The sequence below is a fragment of the Plectropomus leopardus genome, chromosome 7, assembly GCF_026936395.1.
Source record: "Plectropomus leopardus strain MGB_pleo_1.0 chromosome 7, ASM2693639v1, whole genome shotgun sequence".
NCBI lineage: Eukaryota > Metazoa > Chordata > Actinopteri > Perciformes > Serranidae > Plectropomus > Plectropomus leopardus.
The window spans coordinates 23,705,367-23,728,502 of record NC_142182.1 but is presented as its reverse complement, the minus strand read 5'-3'; the positions used below and the strand labels follow the sequence as shown (position 1 = coordinate 23,728,502).

The window sequence follows — 23,136 nt, the reverse complement described above, 5'->3', positions numbered from 1 at the left end:
AAAAAAACAAGTCTATAGTATGGCGAAAATGTCAAAATTTGACATGTCCTAAAAACAGCTGAAAGCCACTTAGTATAGCATTTAGAGGCATGTTATTGTATTCAGTGTTGAAAAAACACCCAAAAATGGTCAAAAAAACCCATAAAAAAAGCCTGTTGAAAAAATGACCAAAATAGCAAGGCTATAGTATGGCGAAAATGTTAAAATCTGACATGTCCTAAAAAACGCTGAAATCCACGTAGTATAGCATAGAGAGGCATGTTATAGTAGACAGTAATGAAAAAAACATCCAAAAACGGCCCAAAACCCCACAAAAAAGCATGTTGAAAAAATGACCAAAAAAGCAAGGCTATAGTATGGCGAAAATGTCAAAATCTGACATGTCCTAAAAAACGCTGAAATCCACTTAGTATAGCATGAAGTTGCATGTTATAGTATTCAGTGTTGAAAAAACATCCAAAAAGGGCCAAAAAGCCCATAAAATACCATGTTGAAAAACTGACCAAAACAGCAAGGCTATAGTATGGCGAAAATGTCAAAATTTGACATGTCCTAAAAACAGCTGAAATACACTTAATATAGCATTTAGAGGCATGTTATTGTATTCAGTGTTGAAAAAACACCCAAAAATGGTAAAAAAAAAAAAAAAAAACCCCATAAAAAAGCATGTTGAAAAAATGACTAAAAAAGCAAGGCTATAGTATGGCGAAAATTTCAAAATTTGACATGTCCTAAAACCAGCTGAAATCCACTTAGTATAACATATAGAGGCATGTTATAGTATTCAGTGCTGAAAAAACATCCAAAAACGTCCCAAAAACCCATAAAAAAGCATGTTGAAAAAAATGACCAAAAAAGCAAGGCTAAAATGTCAAAAGTTTACATCGCAATTGGCTCAATTCACATGAGCTGCGCCTCGCCTGAAAAGAGTACAAGAGCATCAGGAGTCGGTGACAAAAAGCTGTGATCATGTTGGATAGTTTTCTGACTTTTCCAGCAGCCTTCAGACTGTACAGGAAGTCACAGAAACACTCGTATCCTGTTCGATCTGTGTCGATTTTAGTAAAATGACGTCAGAGCAAATCTGTATGAGGTCGGACACGAATCTAACTGGCGCGCATTGTGCGACGATCAGCGCGGGACTGCCTCAGCTCGTAATCTTAAATCTTTCACAGTGGATCGCATGCATAACACAAAACGTTAAATTCGCCGTAAACATGGTCACATCATCCCGGCTCTACATTTTACACAGATCTTGTTTCGGGTATTACTTCCTTCGTTCCCAGCTCGGAGACAAGACAACCCTTTCCACAATGGGACATTACATACAGAATGGCGAGGCTGCATAATGGTGCAATATTCCCTCCTTGGACAAGCAGTGTAAAAGCAGCTAGAGAGAGTATCAATCTTTCATCTACATCTAGGCCAGACAACAAATCAGCAAATTTCCAAAATCTTTCTTCAATTCTTGAATTTGTTTTCAGCAATTACCTCAGTTCCTCCCCACTATCTCCCCACTCATTTTGTTTCCCTGTGTCCCTATCAGGTGACTCTGATCCCGACCCACGACACCGAGGTAACCCGGGAGTGGTACCAGCAGACCCACGAGAGGCAGCAGGACCTGAACATCATGGTTCTGGCCTCCAGCAGCACCGTAGTCATGCAGGACGAGTCCTTCCCTGCCTGCAAGATCGAGTTCTGAGCTTCACGAGCCCCGCTGTGCTCCCCCACCCTCCCATCCTCCCTGTCCCTGTCATCTGTTCTCGCTGGAGGTAGAGTGAACAGCACTCTGCTTCCTAAAGGCTTCTCGCTCTCTCATGGTTCCAGTCTCAAAATGTATTTGCTGCAGCCCCTCAATACACTAGATTCTGTTAGCTGAAAATCAAAGTCAAAACTGGGTTTATGTTCTCTGTGACAGTGGGGTTATCACGCAAATAGTAACGTACTTTAAGTTTGTTTTCTTCTGTGCGTTAACTGTCTGCCCTGACACAGCTCTTATACTCGCACTAACAATCGTAAAAAATTCTGATTATTTCAAATAGTATCAACACGCTTTTTTTTTGCCTCATATCTGATGGATAAATGGGCATCGTTATCCCACAAATGCATAGTGTCACAGTTAAACTATAGATTAATGAGGTGTAGTTCTTAAACTGTTCGGCTCAAATATTAAGTAACTCGGAAATGTAATACTCCCATGTGGCAAATATCTCATCCAAGAGGGCCAAAACGAGTGCCAAAACAATGTCGAAACTGTAGTTCTTCATAGTTAACTTATCCAAAATATCTCCTAAATTTATCAGTGATCAATAATTTGTTTATATTGTATGCACAGTTTTTAGAAGAGTAGACATTTTTCAGTTAATTTCCCATCTGTGCACATGGCAAAACTCATCCTTTGCAATTCTAATCATGCTACTGTAGTTTTTGGATTAACTCAGTAATGACATAAATTGATGTTCTGTAAAAGACAAAAAAAAAAAAATTAAAATTACGTCGTCATTTGTGGTGAGGTTTTAGGAGGTGCCTGAAGTTGCCACTGTTTAAAATCTTTCTTCTCAGCTTTCACAGCTTAGCTGGTGCATGATGCTTGCGTTTTAGCTTGGACTCTTTCAGAACTGCATAGGTTAACCCTTTCTTTAGCCAGCCTTCAAGTGTGGATTGCAGTAGAGTGTAGATACACTGTTTGGCTGTCTACGCTCAAGTGAATTCAATAGGCGCCAGGCAAAAGGACGATGTCTGTACACTAATCATATCTCTGCTGGATTTAACGGTTTCTCTCTAAGTCTTTATCATGCTCTTTGTTGGTTGTATGTACTCCAGTATACATATAGGGTAAATGTGTCTATATCAATACAGAGGTTATGTTAAATAAATTATATATTTTGTGATGATGCAGCAAATCATGATGCGAATGCAACGTTTTTGATCATGTGTTTGAGAAGAAGGTTTAATTAACATTATCTGTCATTTCCTCCTGTTCAGCTACATTTTTCCGTCTCTGTCAATACCACAAAACGATGGGGAAAAAATAAAAGCAGTGACCTGTGACAAATGTAGCAATGGAAGCTTGTCCCTTCAGAGGGAGCGTTACGCCAGTGGAAACTGCAATACTTATATTTATTATTGGGGTTATTTTCAGGAAAAAAAAGTGTGATGTGTTTTAAAGGAGGCTTCTTTCACGTGCCTTTTAGCTTGTGGTTTTGGAGAGATGGGGATATTTAAAGGACATGTCAGACATTTTAAACCAGAGCCAGAAACCAGGGTAAAACTAAGAAATCAAGACTTTGAAATAGAGGACCAATCAACGCACAAACCTTATCCACACTCGAAATAGTACACTAAATCACTTTGGAGCTCTATTAATCCAATGCAGCATTTATTCCACATTCTGAAATGCCACTTTCAAACAAATATGAATGTCTTCAAGCAAAGTATTGCACCAAATAGGAATGTACTTTTTGGAGAGTTTAGAAGTCAGATTTTTTGTTTGTAGTTGAAGCACAGAGAGTGAGTGTGGAAGCAGAAAAAAACTTTTCACTGTATTATAAAATAATCTTCAAGACATTTATCCAAACTAAGCTGCTTAATTATGAAGCAATTACCTAATATTAACCCCAGAGTAATATTTATAGAATGAGCATGAATGTGATGATTATGATTGTGCCGGGCAAAGTTATAAAGTAGGAATGTCTCTGATGTAGTTTTGTGTGTGTGTGTGAGTATACGATACACACCAAGTAGCTGTTTTTATAGCACAGCACGGTGATGAGGCGAGTGACTTTTCTGTGGGTTCAGTATGAAAGGTCTTTCTGCTTGTTCACGGACAGATTGGAGAGTCGCTAACATTGAATTTACATGAGGCCAAATTTGATTTCATTTGTGTCTGAATTTTCACAGTAACACATTTACTTTAATTTTCTCCAAATTTGTGATAAAATACAAATTGGATTATTTTCTAAATTTACATTTCATTTCAGTATAAATTAGAAGTACATTTCTGCCATAATGGCTCATCACATTGTTGTTATTTATGTTTATGAAGATTGATATGAAACTGGGGGATTGGCCAGGCTAGGCGATTGAGGACAGGAGGCTTGGATTTCCAGAAAAAGGACTTTGTTTGAGCTGTTGATGACACATTGACTGTGAGGATGTTGCCAACAAAAGCAGGGAGGATTCTCTGCTTGCATACTTTAACTTTCCCTCAACCTAAATCAAAATAATGAACAAACTCTACAAAAGGCTAGACCATTTAGCCTGGGACCAGTGCCATTTCCTTTCCCTGTAAAGCTCACTCTACCTTATACCTCATCTTCCAAAGCCTCTGTGCTCTTTGCTCCACCCGGCCTCCCTCAACATTATACATGTCCATTATGCACATTAAGCCTTGATATGCATCTCGTGCTGGTAATGATTCAAGCAGACATAGCTTTTTTTTCATCCCACTGGGGAGAGTTTGATGCAGGTTGTATATTAAACAGCTGGGCACGCACAAGTACACACCCTAATCTGGAGGGATTTGATTAACTGAAGGGCACATGAAGAAGTGCACACCGAGGGACTGTGAATGTCCAAAATGAAGCAAAACAAGCAAAAAGTCCTTTTCACCCCCTCTTAGATGCTGTCTGGAAATGTGTGTGAAAAAAGCCAGAAAGATGTTGTACTGTCTTTGAATAATGTTTTTAAGTTGGTGGATTCCAAATACCCAGCCTTGAGTTTCTCAAGGCATCAATAGAACGCTGTGAATCACTCAATACTGAACTGTATGACTATACAGATGCTGAATGCACTATACAGGAGATCTATTTTTCTGAATGTAGAGTTGGTACTACTATGCGAATGCTGCTGGAACAAAACAATAGATAAAGAAGTAATAAAAACAAATTAAAAAAAAAAATCCAAAAAAACATACTCATACCAGCCTGGTTAGAAATACACTTTTAGGGAGCACAGAGTGAGAGCAGATACTGTTTTTCTATTTTGACAAATTGTCATTTCAATTACGGTTCTGCTCCAGAGGAGAAAAGTTCAATTTCTAACGCAACAGAAAGCAACCTAGATTCTGCAACAAAACATGAAAAACACACAGAAATAGTACTAACTGCAGCTGCAACTTTTTCCTTTTCCTGAATATGACTTGAAACACATGCAGACTCAGAAAACATCAATGATATTAAACAAATGCTACATGTACATTTATGTACTGTGCACACAGATTTGTACATAATTGCTCTGGAAAGAACAAATCTGAAAGATATCACAAACTTGTGATAACTGCTCATTTTAACTGGTTTGAGTGACAGTATGATCTAAACTGCTAACTACTCCTTGTACCAAGAAAACTACACAAACGCTGACAAAGTACAGAATGAAAAAAATATTGCATCTTTCAGTTCAAGTTCATCGTCATACCTGCATTGAAATGAAGATATCATTTGGTCATCTGTCCATCTAATCTCTGCATGTGATTTATTTAGTTATAATCCTGAATGTAATTGTTTAACATGGAAATAATAATAAAAAAAATACAATGCTATTTTAAAGAGGTATATTTGAAAAAAGAAAAAAAGCTAATTGTCTTAACTGGTACTGAAATGACCTACAGTAATATAATACTGGGCTGTGCTTTTATTGTTTGCCCTATTAACATGTTGTTAAGAAGATGCTGTATTGGTAGTTCTGTTTGATTCTCTCTCTATTTCCTTTTGCATTGTAATAATCTTAGTTATGTTTTCCTTCCTCAACGCGATATTCAATATCTCTCTGTCTCTTTAAATCTAACTGGTAAAACTAGAACTACTGCAGATTCATTGTAAAAGGGAAACAGCCTGGTGATCATCAATTAAAGTACATTTAAATCTAAAATGTGTGTTGTGAGTGTCTCTTCTGTCTCTTTACAAGTGATTTATATATATATATATATATATATATATATATAGATAGATAGATAGATAGATAGATAGATAGATAAATATAGATAAATATAGATATAGATAGATAGATAGATAGATAGATAGATAGATATAGATAGATAGATAGATATAGATATATATATTTATGTGTATATATATGTAGTGACTTTATTACTGTGAAGATTACGGTAATGATATAACATCTATGACTAAACAAGACGATGACTGTACAGCAATGCTCGCTGATCTATAAGGTATGGGTGGCAATATATCCATTATATGAATGAATAAATAAAGTCAGCACACTAGTGCATGCTCCAATGAAAATTTATTCAATTACCTCCATACGTGTGACATTTCGGACATTAGCCCTTTGTTAGACATGACAAAGTACAGACACACACCCTATAAATAGCATGAATTGGTCACCTGACAGGTTATGTGATACCAAGAAATTTACAACTCAACAATACAACATATGTGTCATAAGACAAGGCAAAAATTACAAAAAAAGTGACATAAATATAGTAAAAAGTAAAATAAGAATAAGTTAATGATACTGAGAAGAAAATATTCATGTATAAAAAAAAAGTATGTAATATGTAAGGAAAAAAAATGATAAAGGACAACAAAAAAGAAATGCCCATAATGATATCTCATGGTAAAAAATTATACAGATAAAGTTTTTGAATGCTTACTTCTACACATATACCTATAAATATACACAATTATACAAAAATATATACAGGCAAAATCACACAGAATCAGGTCACACCATCAGAAGTATTATATGAAATTACCAAAGAAAATACTAAAATAGAAAAAACTAAAATAAAGGAGGAGGGGAATAATAGAGAAAAATACATAAATAAATAAATAATAATACTAACAACTGTAATAATAATAATAATACTAATACTACTACTACTACTACTACTACTACTACTACTACTACTACTACTACTAATAATAATAATAATAATAATAATAATAATAATAATAATAATAACAACAATAATAATATCATTATTATTGATTTAACTGAATTACTAAAAAAAATGATAAGGGACAAAAAAAAATTGATAAAGTCCCTAATGATATTTCATGGTTACAACTATATAGATAAAGTTATTGAATGAATACTTGTACATATATACCTATAAATATATACAACTTTACATATATACAGGCAAAAACACATTACCATAGAATCAGGTAACACCGTCATATGTCACCAGCATATATGTGAAATTACCAAAGAAAATACTATTATGGAAAAAACTATAATACAGGGGGAAAAAATTGATAATAAAAAAAGAAAAATTTAAAAAAAAAAAAATATATATATATATATATATATATATATATATATATATATATATATATATATATATATATAAATAATAATAATTACAATAATAATAATGGAATAAATGAAATCAAATTACTGAAAAAAACTGATAAGGCCCATAATGATACATGTAAAGTATGTAATGAAAATACATACTTGAATGAATGCATACTTGTACACCGATACCTATCAGTATATACAACTATACAAAGGTATATACAGACAAAACCACATTATCAAAACATCAGGTAACACCGTCAAAAATATAATGTTAAATTGCAGAAAGGATAATAAATAATAAATAGAGGCGCTTCTGCTAATCTACAAAGGGAGGTTGTGATAACAGACATAGGTACGAAGCTATCACCACAGAATACCAAAAATATGCTTATGGACAAGGGATGGTCATAATACACTACATCAAAATCAATGGAATGCACTTTTGAAAAGGATGCAAATCAAAGTCCTCACTTAACCCTTTACAACACTTATATCTCATGCAAAATGTAAGAAATGGCAGAAACAGAAGTCATTGTCGTAAAAATAGTAACACAGGTCCTACCTTATTGCTTCAGTTGTAGTGTCTCCCAAATGGTGTCCTTGCTGCACTCTGAAACGGAAACTTTAATGAGACACGCAGAACAGCAGCAAAGTAATTTAGTCAAGTGTTGAAACTCTTACCGGGAACTGCTGAAGTCCTGTTCAAGCGCCGGGACCAAGACATGACTTTGCAGGTAACATGTAAGTCTCAGGTCTTTGCACTCAAGTCCCAAGTCAAGACTGACAACTCCAGGTCAAGTCAAAGTCAGTGCCTTTACCAAAAGTAAAGCCATTTTAATAAAAGAGGAGTAATATATTAAGCATTTTCTTGCTGTCCTAATATTATCCTCGGCTTACTGCTCATTGCACGACTTAAAATATCGAACAAAGCTGGTTTTTACATCTCAGTCTTTAATTTCTGACCCACTAGTTTTCCATTATGAAATTTGTTTTTTGTTGAACAACATGTAGTTTTTATATGCTAAGAAAATTATCTTTGGTAACTTTTTTCCAACAGGTGCTGAGTTACATAATGTTAGTTCTTCATGGTTCTCTCCTGAAACTTGACTGAATGCCGTCAGATTGGTTCAAAGAAAGTAGATCTGGAGAATTAATGGCCAAATTGCTGGGAATTAACGGCATTAACATTAGCTGATATAAGAAATGTCGGGAAATTTGTTGATTTGTTGCACACGTTTTAAAGTTTTTACTTCTTAATCTTTGGGCTTTTTTGATTTTGTCACAGATGAAGTGAGCCCCATCTGTCACAAAATATTAGCCTGCATAACACTAACCAGACATTAAAATCACACCTGTGTGGGCTTTAGTGAGTTAGAAATTAGCTGTTGGAGACAACAGGCTGGCCCTGCGAGCCTGGTGATCAGCTTTGATTTGGTGGAAAGATGAAGTTAGGCTTTGGCAGCACTGATAATTCTCACTCCCCCCACTTGTCAAAATAACTTAGCAGTTTTTCATTTGATATTTATTGATCTTTGACTTTGGGCGGCTAGGGAAAGAGAATGACTCAGTAATCTTACTCCCCGAGGGATGCATGCTGGGGGTGGAGGAGAGGGTGGGTGGGGCAGAACAAATCAATCTGGGCTCCAAAATCTAAATTGACGGGTCCACACCTACACCTGACGCTGAAACACACTCTGCATTCGTTACCCATGTTGATATATCGCTCCTAATTTATCTTCTCCTGTTTCATTTCTCCCCTGCAGTACCGGGGAGTGTAAAAAAATAAAAGTGAAACCAAAAAGACAGAGGAAGAAATCTGGCCTGATGCTGGCTCATGTTGGATGTCCCTCTCACGTTGGACGCTTCACTATTAAATGCAGTTTCTGCATTCTCTAGTGGGGTGACCAAGCCCACACGTTGCTGCTCGGCTGCCACGTCACCAAGCAAAACAACTACCCTCCCTCCTCCAGGTTACCATGACGATGCGTTTGACTTTAGAGGAGGGTTACAGGGGATTTGAGGATGGGGTGTGGGCGTGCACTCAAGGTCTAACTGGACACCTTCCTGCTTTCCTGTCGGGTTTTGGAAGCTCAATGAGGGTTATTCTCTATTCAGCTGTCTTTCCCTCCCACTTTGTATTTACTTAGATTTCGAGCAAAAAGCTGAGTGCACGCTGAAGTCACTGAATAGGGGGAGGAAGGTTGGGGCACAGTGACCAACAACTGAAAATACACAAGAGCTGTTACAGAAGAAATACCAAAGCCGAGGGGATTTTTGGAGCAGGTTGGCAATGATTTTTAAACCCTCAGTGTGCACTTTTTCTTAACCTTTATCACACAAGGATATGACAAGGGAAGCTGAATAGTTCAGCTACTGGAATTACACAAGATAAAATGTCGAGCACATCCAATGCAGCTTCTAATCTTATATTTGACCCGGCTGATTCATCGAAGGGCTTTCAGCACCACAGATTGGTTTTAAAACCACCTAAGCATGACTCAACAAATTAATTGCCTGTATGTTTTTTAACAGTTTAACCATCAGCGGTCTTAAAAGATGATGTTAAGTTATTTTGCAGGTTATTTAATTATGAAATGCAATTCATTTTTTTGTACCCACTTCCTCTCGGCCTATTTTATCTATCTATGGTCGAAAATATAGAAGCTTTAGAAGCAAGCTGCTACTTTAAATTCTACATGACTGAATCTACTTATTCCTACTATAATCATTTACTTACAGTAGCACAGTTACTCAAATATGTTTAAATATGTTAAAATCTATCTCTAATATTGTCATCATAATTTTCTATTGCATGTTGCTGTGTCCTGCAGGTGGGATCTCTTTTCTACTGCTATTTCATTTTGTTTCCATTTATTTATTTATTTATTTATTTATTTTGAGGTTAATCCAAATAGAGGGTCTAAGATTAGATACATAAAAAACCCATATAAATATATAGATAAATAAAAGGAGATATAACTAAAATGTAAAGTTCACACATTAAGTCCTCATTTTCTGACACTTTTCAGTCTTCCTCTGATGATAACGACCTTCTGGAAGTTAACAAATACAACAAATTACATCCCTCTAAGTGTTCGCATAGCTTGCTCATTAGCAAGCACTGTGTAATTAAGCAACCTACGACTTTCTCCAACAATTAACATAACATTGTGCCACATAGCAATTTGTTTTTTTCTGCATCTGTCATCTTAAGCATCATACAAAACTCTGACTCAAGACTCAACTCCCCACCTGTGTGTCTCTTTTTCTAGGTCAGTTTTTTTGGAAAACCACAATAAATCTTGGATATGAATTTAAGCCTAAACAGCATTAAGTTAAATAAATAATTTCTTTTTCTTTGGGAGGGTTCACTTACAGCAGATTAGACATGGGGCAAAAACAGCATCTAGTGGGTCTTGAACCTGGGAGACCTCTACTGGCATTTTTCCTCACTTAAATTTGCATTTGATAACATTTCTTTAGATTGAGCTGTAACTTTTTTGTAGACAACAGTATTAATGTTTTTTCACTACTGGAGTAAAACCTGATAAAGATCCTGAAACTACCTGCAGCCACACAGTGGCTCTGTATAAAAGTAACTACTGGAAAGTTTGTAGTGTGTGTGTGTGTGTGTGTGTGTGTGTGTGTGTGTGTGTGTGTGTGTGTGTGTGTGTGTGTGTGTGTGTGTGTTGTGACAGATGGAGACAGGATGAATGGACGTTTGTGTGTTAAAGTGTGTGTGAATGTCAGGAATAAAGCCTGAGAGAAAAAACATTCAGACGGAATGAATGACATCAGCTTTTGGCTTCCGGTGAGTCGGCGGTCTCTGTCTGTCTCTGTCTGACTCTCCCCTCTCTCTCCCTCTCTCTCTGTGTCTGTCTCTCTTGCGTCGCCCAGGGGGAGTAAATTACATCTGGGGGTGTCTCCATGGCAACACATAGGAGCAATAGAAAGAGGCATGAGTCATCACTATTCTTAAAAGCTGTTTGGAGAGGAGTGTGGGAGAGAGTGGGAGGGAGTGAAAGGGGGAGACGAGGAGAGAAGGAGGAGGAGAGAGGTAAATAAGGTGAGGTAAAAGAGGAGAAGAGGAAGAGGGGAGATCAAGGAGTGGAGGAGATGAGAAAAAAGAAGAAAAGAGGGAGAAAGGAAAGAAGATAAGGAGAGGAAATAAAGAGAGGAGACGTAAAGCAGCAAGGAATCAAGGACATATCACATAGGAAGAGGGTGAGTGAGAGGAGAGGAGACTAGGAGAATGAAAGGACATATATAGAGGAGATGAAACAAGGAGACTTAACATGCAGAGGAAAAGAAACAATGACAGGAGACATGGAGAGAAGGGGATATAAGAAGAGGAGACATAAGAACAAAATAAACAAGATACAAGACCTGCAGAGGAAAGGAACCAAGAGGAGACATGAGAGGACAGAAATAAAAGAGAGGAGTCTAGGACAGGAGACATGGAAAGAAAACACGAAAGGAGACATTGAAAGGAGAAAAAAAGAAGAGAGGGCTAGGAAAGGAAACAAGGAGAGGAGATATGCAGAGGAGAGGAAACAAGTGGAGGAGACTAGGAGGGAAAGCAAGAAGAGAAAAAGAAACAACACAATGAGATCAAGAGTAAAGGGGAGGGAAGGAAAAAAAGGACAAGGAGAGGAAACGAGATGAGGCTGGGAGATGAAAAACAGAAGAGAAAAGGAGAGAGGAGACATTGAGAGGAGAGGGTACAAAAAGAAGAGAAGAATTGAAGGGAAGGGGAGGAAATTGGGGTAAGGTAAAATGATGGGAGGAAATAAAGGAGAAGAGCAGTGAAAGCAGGAAAGAAAGTAATGGGTGAATAAACAAAAAAGATGAGAGAAAAAGAGACATGAGAGGAAGAGATCACATGATCGATCAAGAAAAAGCAGAGGGACGAACTTCAACTCGGGGGAGGAAAAAAGAAAAACAAAGGGAGAAATGAGACGGGACGAAAGAGGAGTGTGTTGACAAGGAGCAGTGTTTATGGAGCGGTAAGAGGCTTATGAGTCTGGGCGTGCACACACACGCACGCATGCACGCACACGCACGCGCACGCACACGCACACGCACACACACACACACCGGTAGCAGGTGGGAATACACAGATTTGTTGTGCTTCATAACATATTGAACAATGTTTTCACTTTTTAATTGATTTTTTTATTACCTCCTCCTCTTCCTCCTCTTTCCAACAGTACAGCCCAACCTGGACCTCAACAGATCAACAGACACGTTTAACACATTTCTACACGTTAAACCTTGACCTTGATCCGCAGCAGCCACACACAGAAACATACCTCCTCCCCCTCTTTGGCCAACATTAAATAAGACATTAAATAATCACATAAATACAAGACTAAAAAAAACATTATTCCTATTCAAATCTATAAACTAATAAACTATATATATATATATATATATATATATATATATATATATATATATTTGTTCTACAGCAGGTATTTCCAGGTTTTGAGGGTCAGTTCATTTTCAATTTTACCGCTGTCTAATGCTGAGCTCTACTGTGACAAAACCACAAGTCACTGTTTTATGATAGAGCTTAAACTCTACAAGTTTGGGTAAAAGTAATGAAAGCGTTTGTTTAGGGATTTAAAGTAAAATCATCACTGAATTTACTCGTGGTAACTGAAAGTGAAATGACCCATAGTTCAGTCACATGATGATAAAACTGATTTCCATCAGTAAGTTCATAATAGTTCTACCTGAGTATCACTCATTCGATCATTAGAAACAGCCATCTGATTGATTTTACATCAAAATACAAATGTCATTTTGTGTGAAAGCACAGAATTCATCATCAAAAGATATACTATTTACTTTTAATTAAGTGGTTCTACCCTTTAAATCTAAAAGAAACTATACCACAGATTTTCTTTTGTAAACCCCCTCAAATTGAAAATGTCATAAAAATATAGCAGGAAACCTGCAGTGTCTAAAATAATCTCTTAAATATAATTATTTAAAGGCACATTTACAGATAAATTGTGTTTGCATTTAACAGTGAACAATCATGGAACAGACTAATACAGTTTGATGACACTGGCTCGAGTTTTGCAAGATAAAAACACCTGTATTTGAAAAAAATATCTAAATGGAGTCCTGTTATTTTGGTTGTATGAAACTAAATTTAAGATATGGAGAAAGAAAAAAAATACCTTAAATGTAATATGTACAGAGCTTTAAAATGACAAGACATATTCCACTAATCTCTGAAATTAAAAAAGCGTCAGATTCACGATGTTTGCATGATGTTCATCTTTGTATATTACAGGAGGCCACTTAGTTCCAGAGGTAACAAAAATCCACCTACACAATAACAAATGTTCCCGTAAAATTACAGTACACTACTGGCAGCAGTGCTTCAACTGTTGTTTTACAGTGATCATTACTTCAGCTGGATTCACCTTTAAATTTATTACAGTTTTCTACGGTAGAATGTGAAGTTTACACTGTGAACCAAAAAGTGGCTCCGAAAAGCATGAAGATTTACTGTGTTTTACTGAATTTTGAAAAAAATGTACATTACTGCTGGAAATTGGCCGTATTTTTACAGCAATTTGTTAGTGTACCTACACCTCTAAAGCTCGATAATTAACATGTTCTACCTAAATTGTTTAATCATGAAGTGTATAATGAAGCATTTTTGTGCTGCCTTCTTAGCACATTGAATTTTACTATCTGTTTGACATATTTAGCATATTAGAAAAATGCACCCAACTGACACAGCTGCGTTTTGTTTGCTACAATCGTTGGCAATACGTTAAAATGGAGATGCTAATAAAAATAGTATTATGAATTTAAATATACTTCCTTTGTGTTGATTCTACATTAATTCTGTGGTTTTACATTTAAATATCCATCATTACAAGCTTCAGTCTTAAAAATAAAAATGAGTATTAATTGTGAATTATTACAGCAAATTGTGCCAATACGTAGGTAATGTTTTTAAACTTATCGTGAGCTGCAGAGAATGTGATACTGAACCTAGGCAAAGAAATAGTCTGGCACATTAAACCACAAGCTGTTGCTCTTACACACCAGCTTTTGTACACATTACACGAAAAAGATTTAATGTGTTAATTAGAGGCGCTTTTTTGTTACCTTTGGACAGAACCGGGGTAGATGTTTGAGCTAAGCTAAGCTAGCTGTAGCTTCATATTCGACGGACAGATGTGAGCGTGATGTTGATCGTTTAATCTGAACTGCAGATATCTGGCTAATACAGACTGTAAGGAAAAGTGTTGAAATGTTAGCTCATTTCACGTGATTTTCATTTGACTCTGTGTTGTTTCAGAGTGGGACGTGATTGGGCAGCATCACTGCTGGAGCAGTGAAGAATTTCAAATTCAAATGAATGACGGTGGACACTGATTCACAGTCTGTAATATGTTCCAGCGCACACGTCTAAAGTCACAAATGAGGCAGCTGGTGTGTGAGATATTTTGTAAAACAGCATTTGGGCTAAAACGAAAACAAAAACAAACAGGCACTGTTGTTGTTTTAGCGTAGGCAGCATCCAAATAAACTAAAGGCACAACTGGTCTGAATGGTGGCGTGATGCACTGTTACTCAGTCTGAGCTGGTTTACAAATGTGTCGACAAACCGAAGGAGGAAAAGTGAAGTCGGAGAGAGATTTTTTTTACTCTTGGAGGTCCACTGTTTTCTCTCGTATGGCGCAGTGGATGATGTGATCACATGTGTGCAGCTGGAGGACCCATGTACAGTCTGAGTGGTTATTTTTTACAGTCTACGTGTTTGTAATGTTCGAGGCGCATCAGCCTCTCTCCAGAATCATCATCTCCTCCAGTGTTTTTTTTTTTTTTGTGAATGTGAGGAAAAGATGAATGAAAGCACAGAGAGACAAACAGAGTTCTTTAGATCGTGCCCTTAGAAACCCGGGAGTCCTTGTGGTTTTTTTCAGTGTGTCTACTCACTGAAGCTGAAGTTCAGGCCAGAGCTCTCAGTGATCGGGGAGGAGGGACCCGCACTGGACACAGTGCTGGAGGGGATACTGCCATCTGGAAAAAAGAGATACCGATGTCAACACACTTTTCACAGATTGTATGAACAGCTTTGACATTAAACTCAAAACAAATAAAAATCCTTCATTCTGAAAAACTCAAAATCCCTGATGTAAGTATTAATCTTCTAATTTCATCTTTAATTTTGCCAACCTGAGTGATAACTCCACTCTGAGAGTCAGAGCATGAACTGTTTGTCACTGTGTGTGCGTCACGTGGAGGGACACACGGTGCACAAAAAGGGAGGGGCGGTGGGTGATCTGCTACAAAAACAGGAAAGCAACAGCATCATCTCCTCATCGCTTAATCTTCTGTTGCCATGGAGAACTTTATGAAAACATTATTTTTGGGTTTCATTAATTGAGCGACATGCACATCAATGTCTAATCAGACTAGAGTAAACTTAGAATTTATCATTTAAATAATTTTTAGTATTTTTTAAAAGAAGTTCTCACTCCATTAATTAGTCAATAAAAGAGTAATTATTTAAGACCATTTTAAAAACATTTGTACCAAGAAATTAGTGGAGTTCTTTCCAATAGATTGACTACAGATGTTTCACAGTCATTTTGTCACTTTAAAACATTCTCAATGGCTACTTTTACACTGCCTGTTTGAGGCAGGAATATCACAATGCTATGCCACCTCGCCATCCTAGTACGGCTGCAAAATGCAGGGACAGAATTGTCTCGCCTTTAAGCTGCCACAGTAGGTAGTAACAGCACTGAAACTGTGCCTGTGTAAACTGGACAGCTGGCAAGGAGCAGAGGTAGGACGGGTGAGACATTTTGTCAACGTGTAATGTGTGCAACCCTCCCTATGGGATTGAAAAAGCAGCTAGAAGAGGTTAGTATCCAACTCAACGAAGAGGAACAGCAGCCGTTAATGTTCACATATTGGGAAAATAATATGAGTATTGGGAGCTCCTTACCCTCTGAGAAGGTAATTGATTGTTATTGCCATGTTATGCCATTGTTACTGTTTATAAAGCACTGCAGAATATCACACAATAATATAATATCACACTACAGGCTGACTCTGTAGGAAGGAATAGGTTGACTCAGCAACTTTCACCTGTATTGCAGCTATATTTGACCAGGACGACGATGGTGCTGTTGATAATGGTGCACGTTTATTTGCAAATAGAGCAGGGAAGTGAGTTCCAAACACAACAGACAGACTTAAAGCTGTCCACTCGCGATCGGATCGACCAAGATACACGATATTACCAGGTGTAAACAGGCTCAGTATCTGAGTGATATAACCCCGTACTCTTGAACAGATGTCCCGTAACTGTTTGTTAGGATAGGAGAACAAACAGTGTCACACCACCAGCTGTGGTGTATTCATTCATCTATAACCTCCAGCATCCCAGCCAGTGCACCGTGTGATAAATGAGATCAGCAGAGAGATAAAAAGCCACCCAAAGTGCACACAATTTAGAGAAAATACACAAGTGGCGGATGAAAAGGGGAGATATAAGAGGAAATAAGTAAAAGATACAGATGCTTCATCAATCAACCACACTGGGAATAGGCTAAATTAAACACCTCTTCACACAGGGGGATGAAAAGAAAAAGAAAACAGACTGAAGAGAAAGGGTGTAGATTAGAAAGAAGAGGGTGACAACATTAAAAATGAGGCCTATTTTACTTCAGTTTTTTCTGATGGTGAACCTACGGGGCAGCCCGCCAGACATTTACATTCTGCTGTTATTTAGCTCGTCTGACAGTTTCAGGGCTTTAACTGAAATACAGCTCATTAAGCACATTGTACTCATTTTAGGTGATGCTTTTATCCAGAAAAACTTTAAATAGCTGTAGCAGCACTAGTGAAACAATTAATTAGTGAACATTTTCTTCTAAAAAATTCCCCTTTTGTCGTGAAGCAACATGCTGGGCATACTGATCGCAGTATGTACGGCTGCATGTAAACAGGAATATTAACGGAATAATAATGTTCATTAGCCATGTAAACTGCTAATTTAATTTTCCCGAATAAAGGCAAAAACCAAATATTTTGTACATGTCAATACAGTCAGTGATAAGGCTACAAATTGCTTTGCTTTCACATATTAAAGCAACATTATGTAGCAATTTGGTTCTGTGTGCTTTGGCACCCACTGAAGGTCTCTGAGTGCAACTCCACTGTTGTAAAACACACAGAGCTGTTGTGCCTTCCCCTCACAGACAATGTGAATTTTTTGATAAGCTGGGTGATTTGGAGCTGGCACAGACATTATGAGAGGCCAAAGAACCATGTCGAAAGACAAGGTACAGTAACCGGACCATGCTGATGTCAACAGCCCGTTGTTTACAAACTGTTTGCATGTGGAGTATGTGTGTGGTCAAGTAAACTGTTGCCATGATGTCTGCCATCGGATTACAGCTTTCCCATGAGCAATGAGACAGATCATAATACTAAAACCTAAATGCTGGACAGTAGCGTGAACAGTTTGCAACCCTGCAATTGTTATGTTACAATGTTCTATTTATGCAGTGTTAACAGTGTACATGGCTTGTTTGAGACGAGCTAACTGGCTCCTTTTTAGCTGAAGGCTGATGTGTAACACAGTGCTGCAAAGCTGGACACGCTTCTTGGGAGAGACATGCGGCATGCTGGCCAATTTACCAAAAAAAACCTAGTCACCTGCTTTCAGGTGACTGGGGCGCACTGTGAGAGAGGGATAGATGCTATTTTAACTGCTGAAAGTTAGTTTAGTATAAGATTGACTTTCAATTTATATGGAAAAGCTACTTCACGCTGTTTAAAAGCTTTTGGCGCTTTGAACTGTTTAATGAGCCTGATGACTAAATTAAAACTATAATTGATCATATGTTTATGGTCTAAGTGCACTATTAACTTACATAATCACGGGTCTTTTATATCTTTTCTGATTATCTTGCAGTCGCCAGCCTCTACAACACTGCAGTATACACTGTGATCAACTTATTTTTCCTCAAAGAAATGTTTATATTTATAAAAAATATTATGAACAGGCTAATAAATACAGAAAGCAGGCAGCAGTTAGCAGCTGTAGTTCAAGGAGACATGCTTTTTCAGCTGATGTTACAGACCTATAACCTGTTTGTCACGATGCAGTTAGTATCTGTATCCACAAAGTCGCTGGAGATGAATGAAGCCCATCAGGTCACATTTGCCACTATCTACAGTATGTGAAGGTCATGCTGAATGTGTTGGGGGCCTTTTCATCTAAAACCAGGTTTTGCTGAGCGTGCACTCTACTTCTCATTCATGCAGTTATTCATTTTCACACAGGAGCTCTACAGGAAGGTCTGAGGATTAAAAGCCTCGTTCAAGGTAGAATCTGAAACTGATAGCCACTAAGCAGTGACTGCAGCGTATGAATGAAAAATGATTTTGACCACTTAAGTGATCCTTGAGAGGTACATTTATATTTTACCAGCCAGAATGGAGCTTTAAGACCTGAGTTGTTCCAGTCGATCTCCTGTTTTTCCATTTAATGCTTTTAAATAGAATCCACAAAAAAACCATTACACTGTGTATAGTGATCAAAATGTATCCTAAAAGATAAGGCATTGTTTCCTTCCATTGTAGTAACAGTTTGTCTTTAAGGTGCAAATCCCCATCACTATGTTTATTTGCAGACATGTCAGAAAGATAACAGTACATATTTCAAAATGCCATAAAATCATTCAAAAGACTCACGCCACAGAGGCTGGCTTGGCGGCCGAAGAGATGTTTCAGATCCAGAGGAGGACAGCGGCTGCTGAGGACTGTACAGAGACGTCTGGCTCTGAGAGTCAAACAGGCTGGAGAGCACTGGAGCCGAATCAGAAAAATACATTAAGATCATTGTGAAAATGACAGCTGAGTGTTCAAAGGTGTTGAGTTGGCTCTACTCTGGTTTATGTGCCTGTTTGAATCCATGTCAGATCAACGTCATGTGTGTGGCGTTTTGGCCAACCACTACGGCTCTTTTCATGAGACCCGCATCTTTTTTGTTGTTGTTTCTTTTTCTTTGCTTTGACAGCAGGATTAAGGAAAAACCTATTGGCTCGGTTTCATGAAACTTGGTGGGCCAAAGAGAACCCATACAATTTGGCAGAATATTTGAAGCATGAGGTAGATGTATTCATTATTTTTCCCTTTTTGTTGACATTGCTTTATAGAGCCTTTGGCCTTTGCGAGTCTGCACCTTCTGAGTGTTTTTTGTTTTAATTTGTTTTTATCTTCAGTTTGGTCTTTAGTGCATGAATCAAATGATCGGTAGGATTCAGGCCAGGTGTCTGACTTGACTTGACTTGAGTCAAGACAATCCCAAAGTTTGTCTAAAAAATTGGTTCCTTTGTCTTTGTACGTATTAAGAGGACTGATGTCCGTCAATATTGTCCTAAAGTATGCAGAGCTGATTGTTCACCCAGTCTGGATGTTAAAACCCTTTAACACAATCAAGAGTGAAAGTCTGCAGTTTAACTTCAAAATTACTTTTCTTTTCAAATGCAGAGTGCTGGAATACAGAGCCAACACATGTCTCACTGTACAAATAAAAAAACTTATTAAAATGCACTTAATGTGTGGATTGTTTTAAGCACACTGTTTTGGCAAAACAGCTCCCGTTCACAGGATTAAAACATATATTTTTACAAACACTATAATAACATAATTACATTTTTCAAACCTGTCTAGGACTAGCCAAAGTACTTCTGTTCATTTAACTAAACTGAATATATTCCAGCCCAGGCACCTTGGCATGAAAATGGCTTGAACACATAACAACCTTTTATGGCATACTTCATGCGCTTAAAATATTTGCTGCAGTAGAGCTTTTCTTCTCCCCAAATCAAGCTTTTTTTCTGCACTTCATACTCAGTGGAGAACAAAACAAAACAAAGACTACATAGCCATTGTTGCTGCTTCAGTACACAGGCGTACCTTTCATGGTCTTGGCGTGGGCGTCGCTGCTGCTCTCACACACCTTGTTGAGGAACTCATCCACCTGCTTCAGAGAGAGGGAGTTGTGCAGCGTTTCCAGTGGGTAGATAGAGGGCACCATGGAGCAGCCTTCGAAGCCTGCAGCACAGACGAGAGAGAGGAACACAGCCGGTCGTACCACTTTGCCATCCAACGCAAGAGGAGGAGCGCTGACACTACAGCTCTCTGTGCATGTTGATTGCTCTGCTCATTCTCTCAAAGCCATATATTGACAAGCAGGACATCAGCAGCCGTTTGGTTTTTTTTGTTAAGAAGCTGCACAGACTTTTTTAGGCTACTGTAAACTCAAATTAGTGGTTTGCTACCTTCTACAGTGGCTGGTACAGTTAACCCACTGCCTGGCCCCCGACAGTAGCTGCAGTGCATATACTTACCAGCCAAAATTAATCTCAACATCATCATCATCTCAAACATTATTTGACTGACTAAAATGACTGGTGTTAATTTCCCTCTTTGGTTAGTAAGACTTTATGAACCAAACTGGTTATTCTCATCATTTCTGTCATATAAGAGGATTGGATCAATATACTCTTATTTCACAACATTAAAAAGCAGTCATCAACCTAAAAGTAAGTTAAAGTTTTTTTTAAGTCAAGCTTGTGACCTGTATGGAAAGTGATGTTGGATTTGGTATGCTTGTGTGTTCACTGGACGTCATAATCTCCATCATTAATCAATCAAATAATTTAGGAGTCACATGAAAATATTATTTCAGTGAAATGTTAGTTCCATCAATTTGTCAATTCCATCAAAATTGCTAAAAAACAAACCCATAGAGTTGTGTTTCTGCACATAATAAGCTGATGTTGCATAAGGTGATTTACAGAGTAACCATAAGTACACAGTCAGTCAATAATGGCCGTCAACTTAAAGTTATATTTCATCAGTATAAAGAAGGCCCACACATAAGACTAGGCTGTCTCTGCAGTAGAAAGACTCAAATACTTCTGAAATGGTGCTACATGACCAGAGAAAATAGAATAAAAAGGTGCTTTAGTTCAAAAGGTAGCAAACCTACAACTACCAGAATGCTACGTGCATGATCAGACCAGTTAGCACTACAATGCACTGTCACACCTGACCAATAACGTCACCTGTGATGTAATACGAGTTAACCGTCCGAAAACAATATGGCAGCCGGCTGGCAGAAACCAGTAAGCTGAGGTGAGAAACAGGCAACGCAGTAACAGAATCATGGTTTATAATTGATCGGCCCTGCTTAGTTCTGTCATTTGATCTCAGTTTTTCCAGCCTTCGTTTTCACAAAATAAGAAACAGTTAGTATGGCACCCACTTCCTGTTCACAAACTTGCTATTACAGCTAAACAGTGCCTAAAAAAAGTTCCTGAAGACATTTTAGTTGAGAAATAGGCAACACAGTGGCACAATCTTAGCATTTATTTGATCAGCACTGCCTGGTTTTACAGTCTGATCAGTTTGTTCTGAGTTTGACAGAGAATCTGTAGTGACAGCCCAAGATCCAGCAAAAATCAGCCAGATGATGCAAAACAAGGCAAATTTGAGAGGACACATGAGCAGGGAGAACTGGGCACTGGTAAGATGAAGGTGAATTTACCGTTGTTAATTTACACATGTATGAGCCACATAGTTATGATACAAAGCTAGTTGAAAATTAGCAAAACTGAATCAACTTTAATAATTAGTAGATTAAAGGTGAATAAACAACAACCCTGTTTTCCTAAAAAGCTAGATTCAATATTAAGAGTTGTTTGTGTTGTACTGTGCATGACTTATATGTTCATGTATGAACATATTTATCTTCATCTTGCCTGGAGTCATATTTTAAATTTCTTTTTCCTAATTTTAGTCAGTATGGATACATACAGACTTATACAAGCCAGATACATGCATGTGCTAAGAAAACCTAAGGTATGATCGCAAACACAATTGTGCTATAGCAGCGCAGCCCTATAAGGAGCTTCATGATGAAGGGATACCATGAAACAGAAAAAAGGGAATGGACGGAGGTTGAAGCAGCACATCCACTTCCCCAGAGAACGTGCTGGTCAGCCTTGCAGTTCTCCATGACTAATGTGCTATGACTACCGATTTTTTCCAGGGCTACTATACAACAACTTGTTAAAATGAACAACACAAGCGGAACGAACTGCAGTTAGCACTTAATAGATGGGAACCGTTTGAGGCCTTGAGGGGCCAAGATATGAATTTCCCCCTGTTGATCATTTTAAAGTTTTGTGGAGTTGCTCTAAGTTAATGTATCCCGTGGGATCATTAATGTGCAGAACACAACTCAAAACCTTTTATGGACATCAAGAAAGTTATGCATCATTTGAAGGTTATCAAAGTCATTTTATATCTCTGCATGACATTTCTTTGTAGACCTTTGGCCAATCATCTCATATCCACCACAACACAAAGAAAAACAAGACTGCAAAAATAACATACAGCCAATTTAAAACCTGTTTAATACTGCATTTGGTCATTTATCGTTCGTCACTGGAGGTTGGCCAAAGCAGATTTATTAATCACACCAAAACGAGATCGCTGTTCAGCATGAAACCGCGCCTTTCGCCTGCTTTAATCTGTTTCGCATCCAAGTCGTGCTCATGGAGAAGTCTTATTCTGAAATTTGCAGACTTTTTCAAATTGTCAGCATCAGCTAAATATTCAGTCATGACGCTGACAGTCTTTTACATCAGGGTAAGATGTACTTTCTGTATTCCAACACAACAGACTATTACCGGCGCTTCTGTTGCCAATTCTCACTCACGTTTCCACTATTTTCTGCAACAAGTCCCCTCCTGTGAGATTTTTAGAATGACACTTCTCATTAGCAAGATTTGGGAGACAAAA

At 37.7% G+C, this 23,136-nt stretch overlaps 2 protein-coding genes across 15 annotated transcripts in view; one reads left to right on the top strand and one right to left on the bottom strand.

Annotated features, from left to right (window-relative positions):
- Window positions 1-5,868, top strand: part of map1ab (microtubule-associated protein 1Ab) — a 122,497-nt gene extending 116,629 nt beyond the window's left edge. Inside the window, exon 8 of the mRNA XM_042496442.2 lies at window positions 1,547-5,868. Within this exon, the coding sequence (XP_042352376.2) occupies window positions 1,547-1,702 (156 nt within the window). The 3' untranslated portion in view covers window positions 1,703-5,868. The remainder of the gene's footprint in view (window positions 1-1,546) is intronic.
- A 6,550-nt stretch (window positions 5,869-12,418) lies between these two features.
- The window catches only part of ppip5k1b (diphosphoinositol pentakisphosphate kinase 1b), a 59,639-nt gene continuing 48,921 nt past the window's right edge, over window positions 12,419-23,136 (bottom strand). For all 14 annotated transcript variants that reach the window (XM_088080250.1, XM_088080253.1, XM_088080249.1 and 11 more), the window contains 3 exons: window positions 20,242-20,379; window positions 19,015-19,128; window positions 12,419-15,321 (listed from right to left, as the gene is read on the bottom strand). In XM_088080250.1, coding sequence (XP_087936376.1) covers window positions 15,230-15,321; window positions 19,015-19,128; window positions 20,242-20,379 — 344 coding nt within the window. In that variant the 3' untranslated portion in view covers window positions 12,419-15,229. The remainder of the gene's footprint in view (window positions 15,322-19,014; window positions 19,129-20,241; window positions 20,380-23,136) is intronic.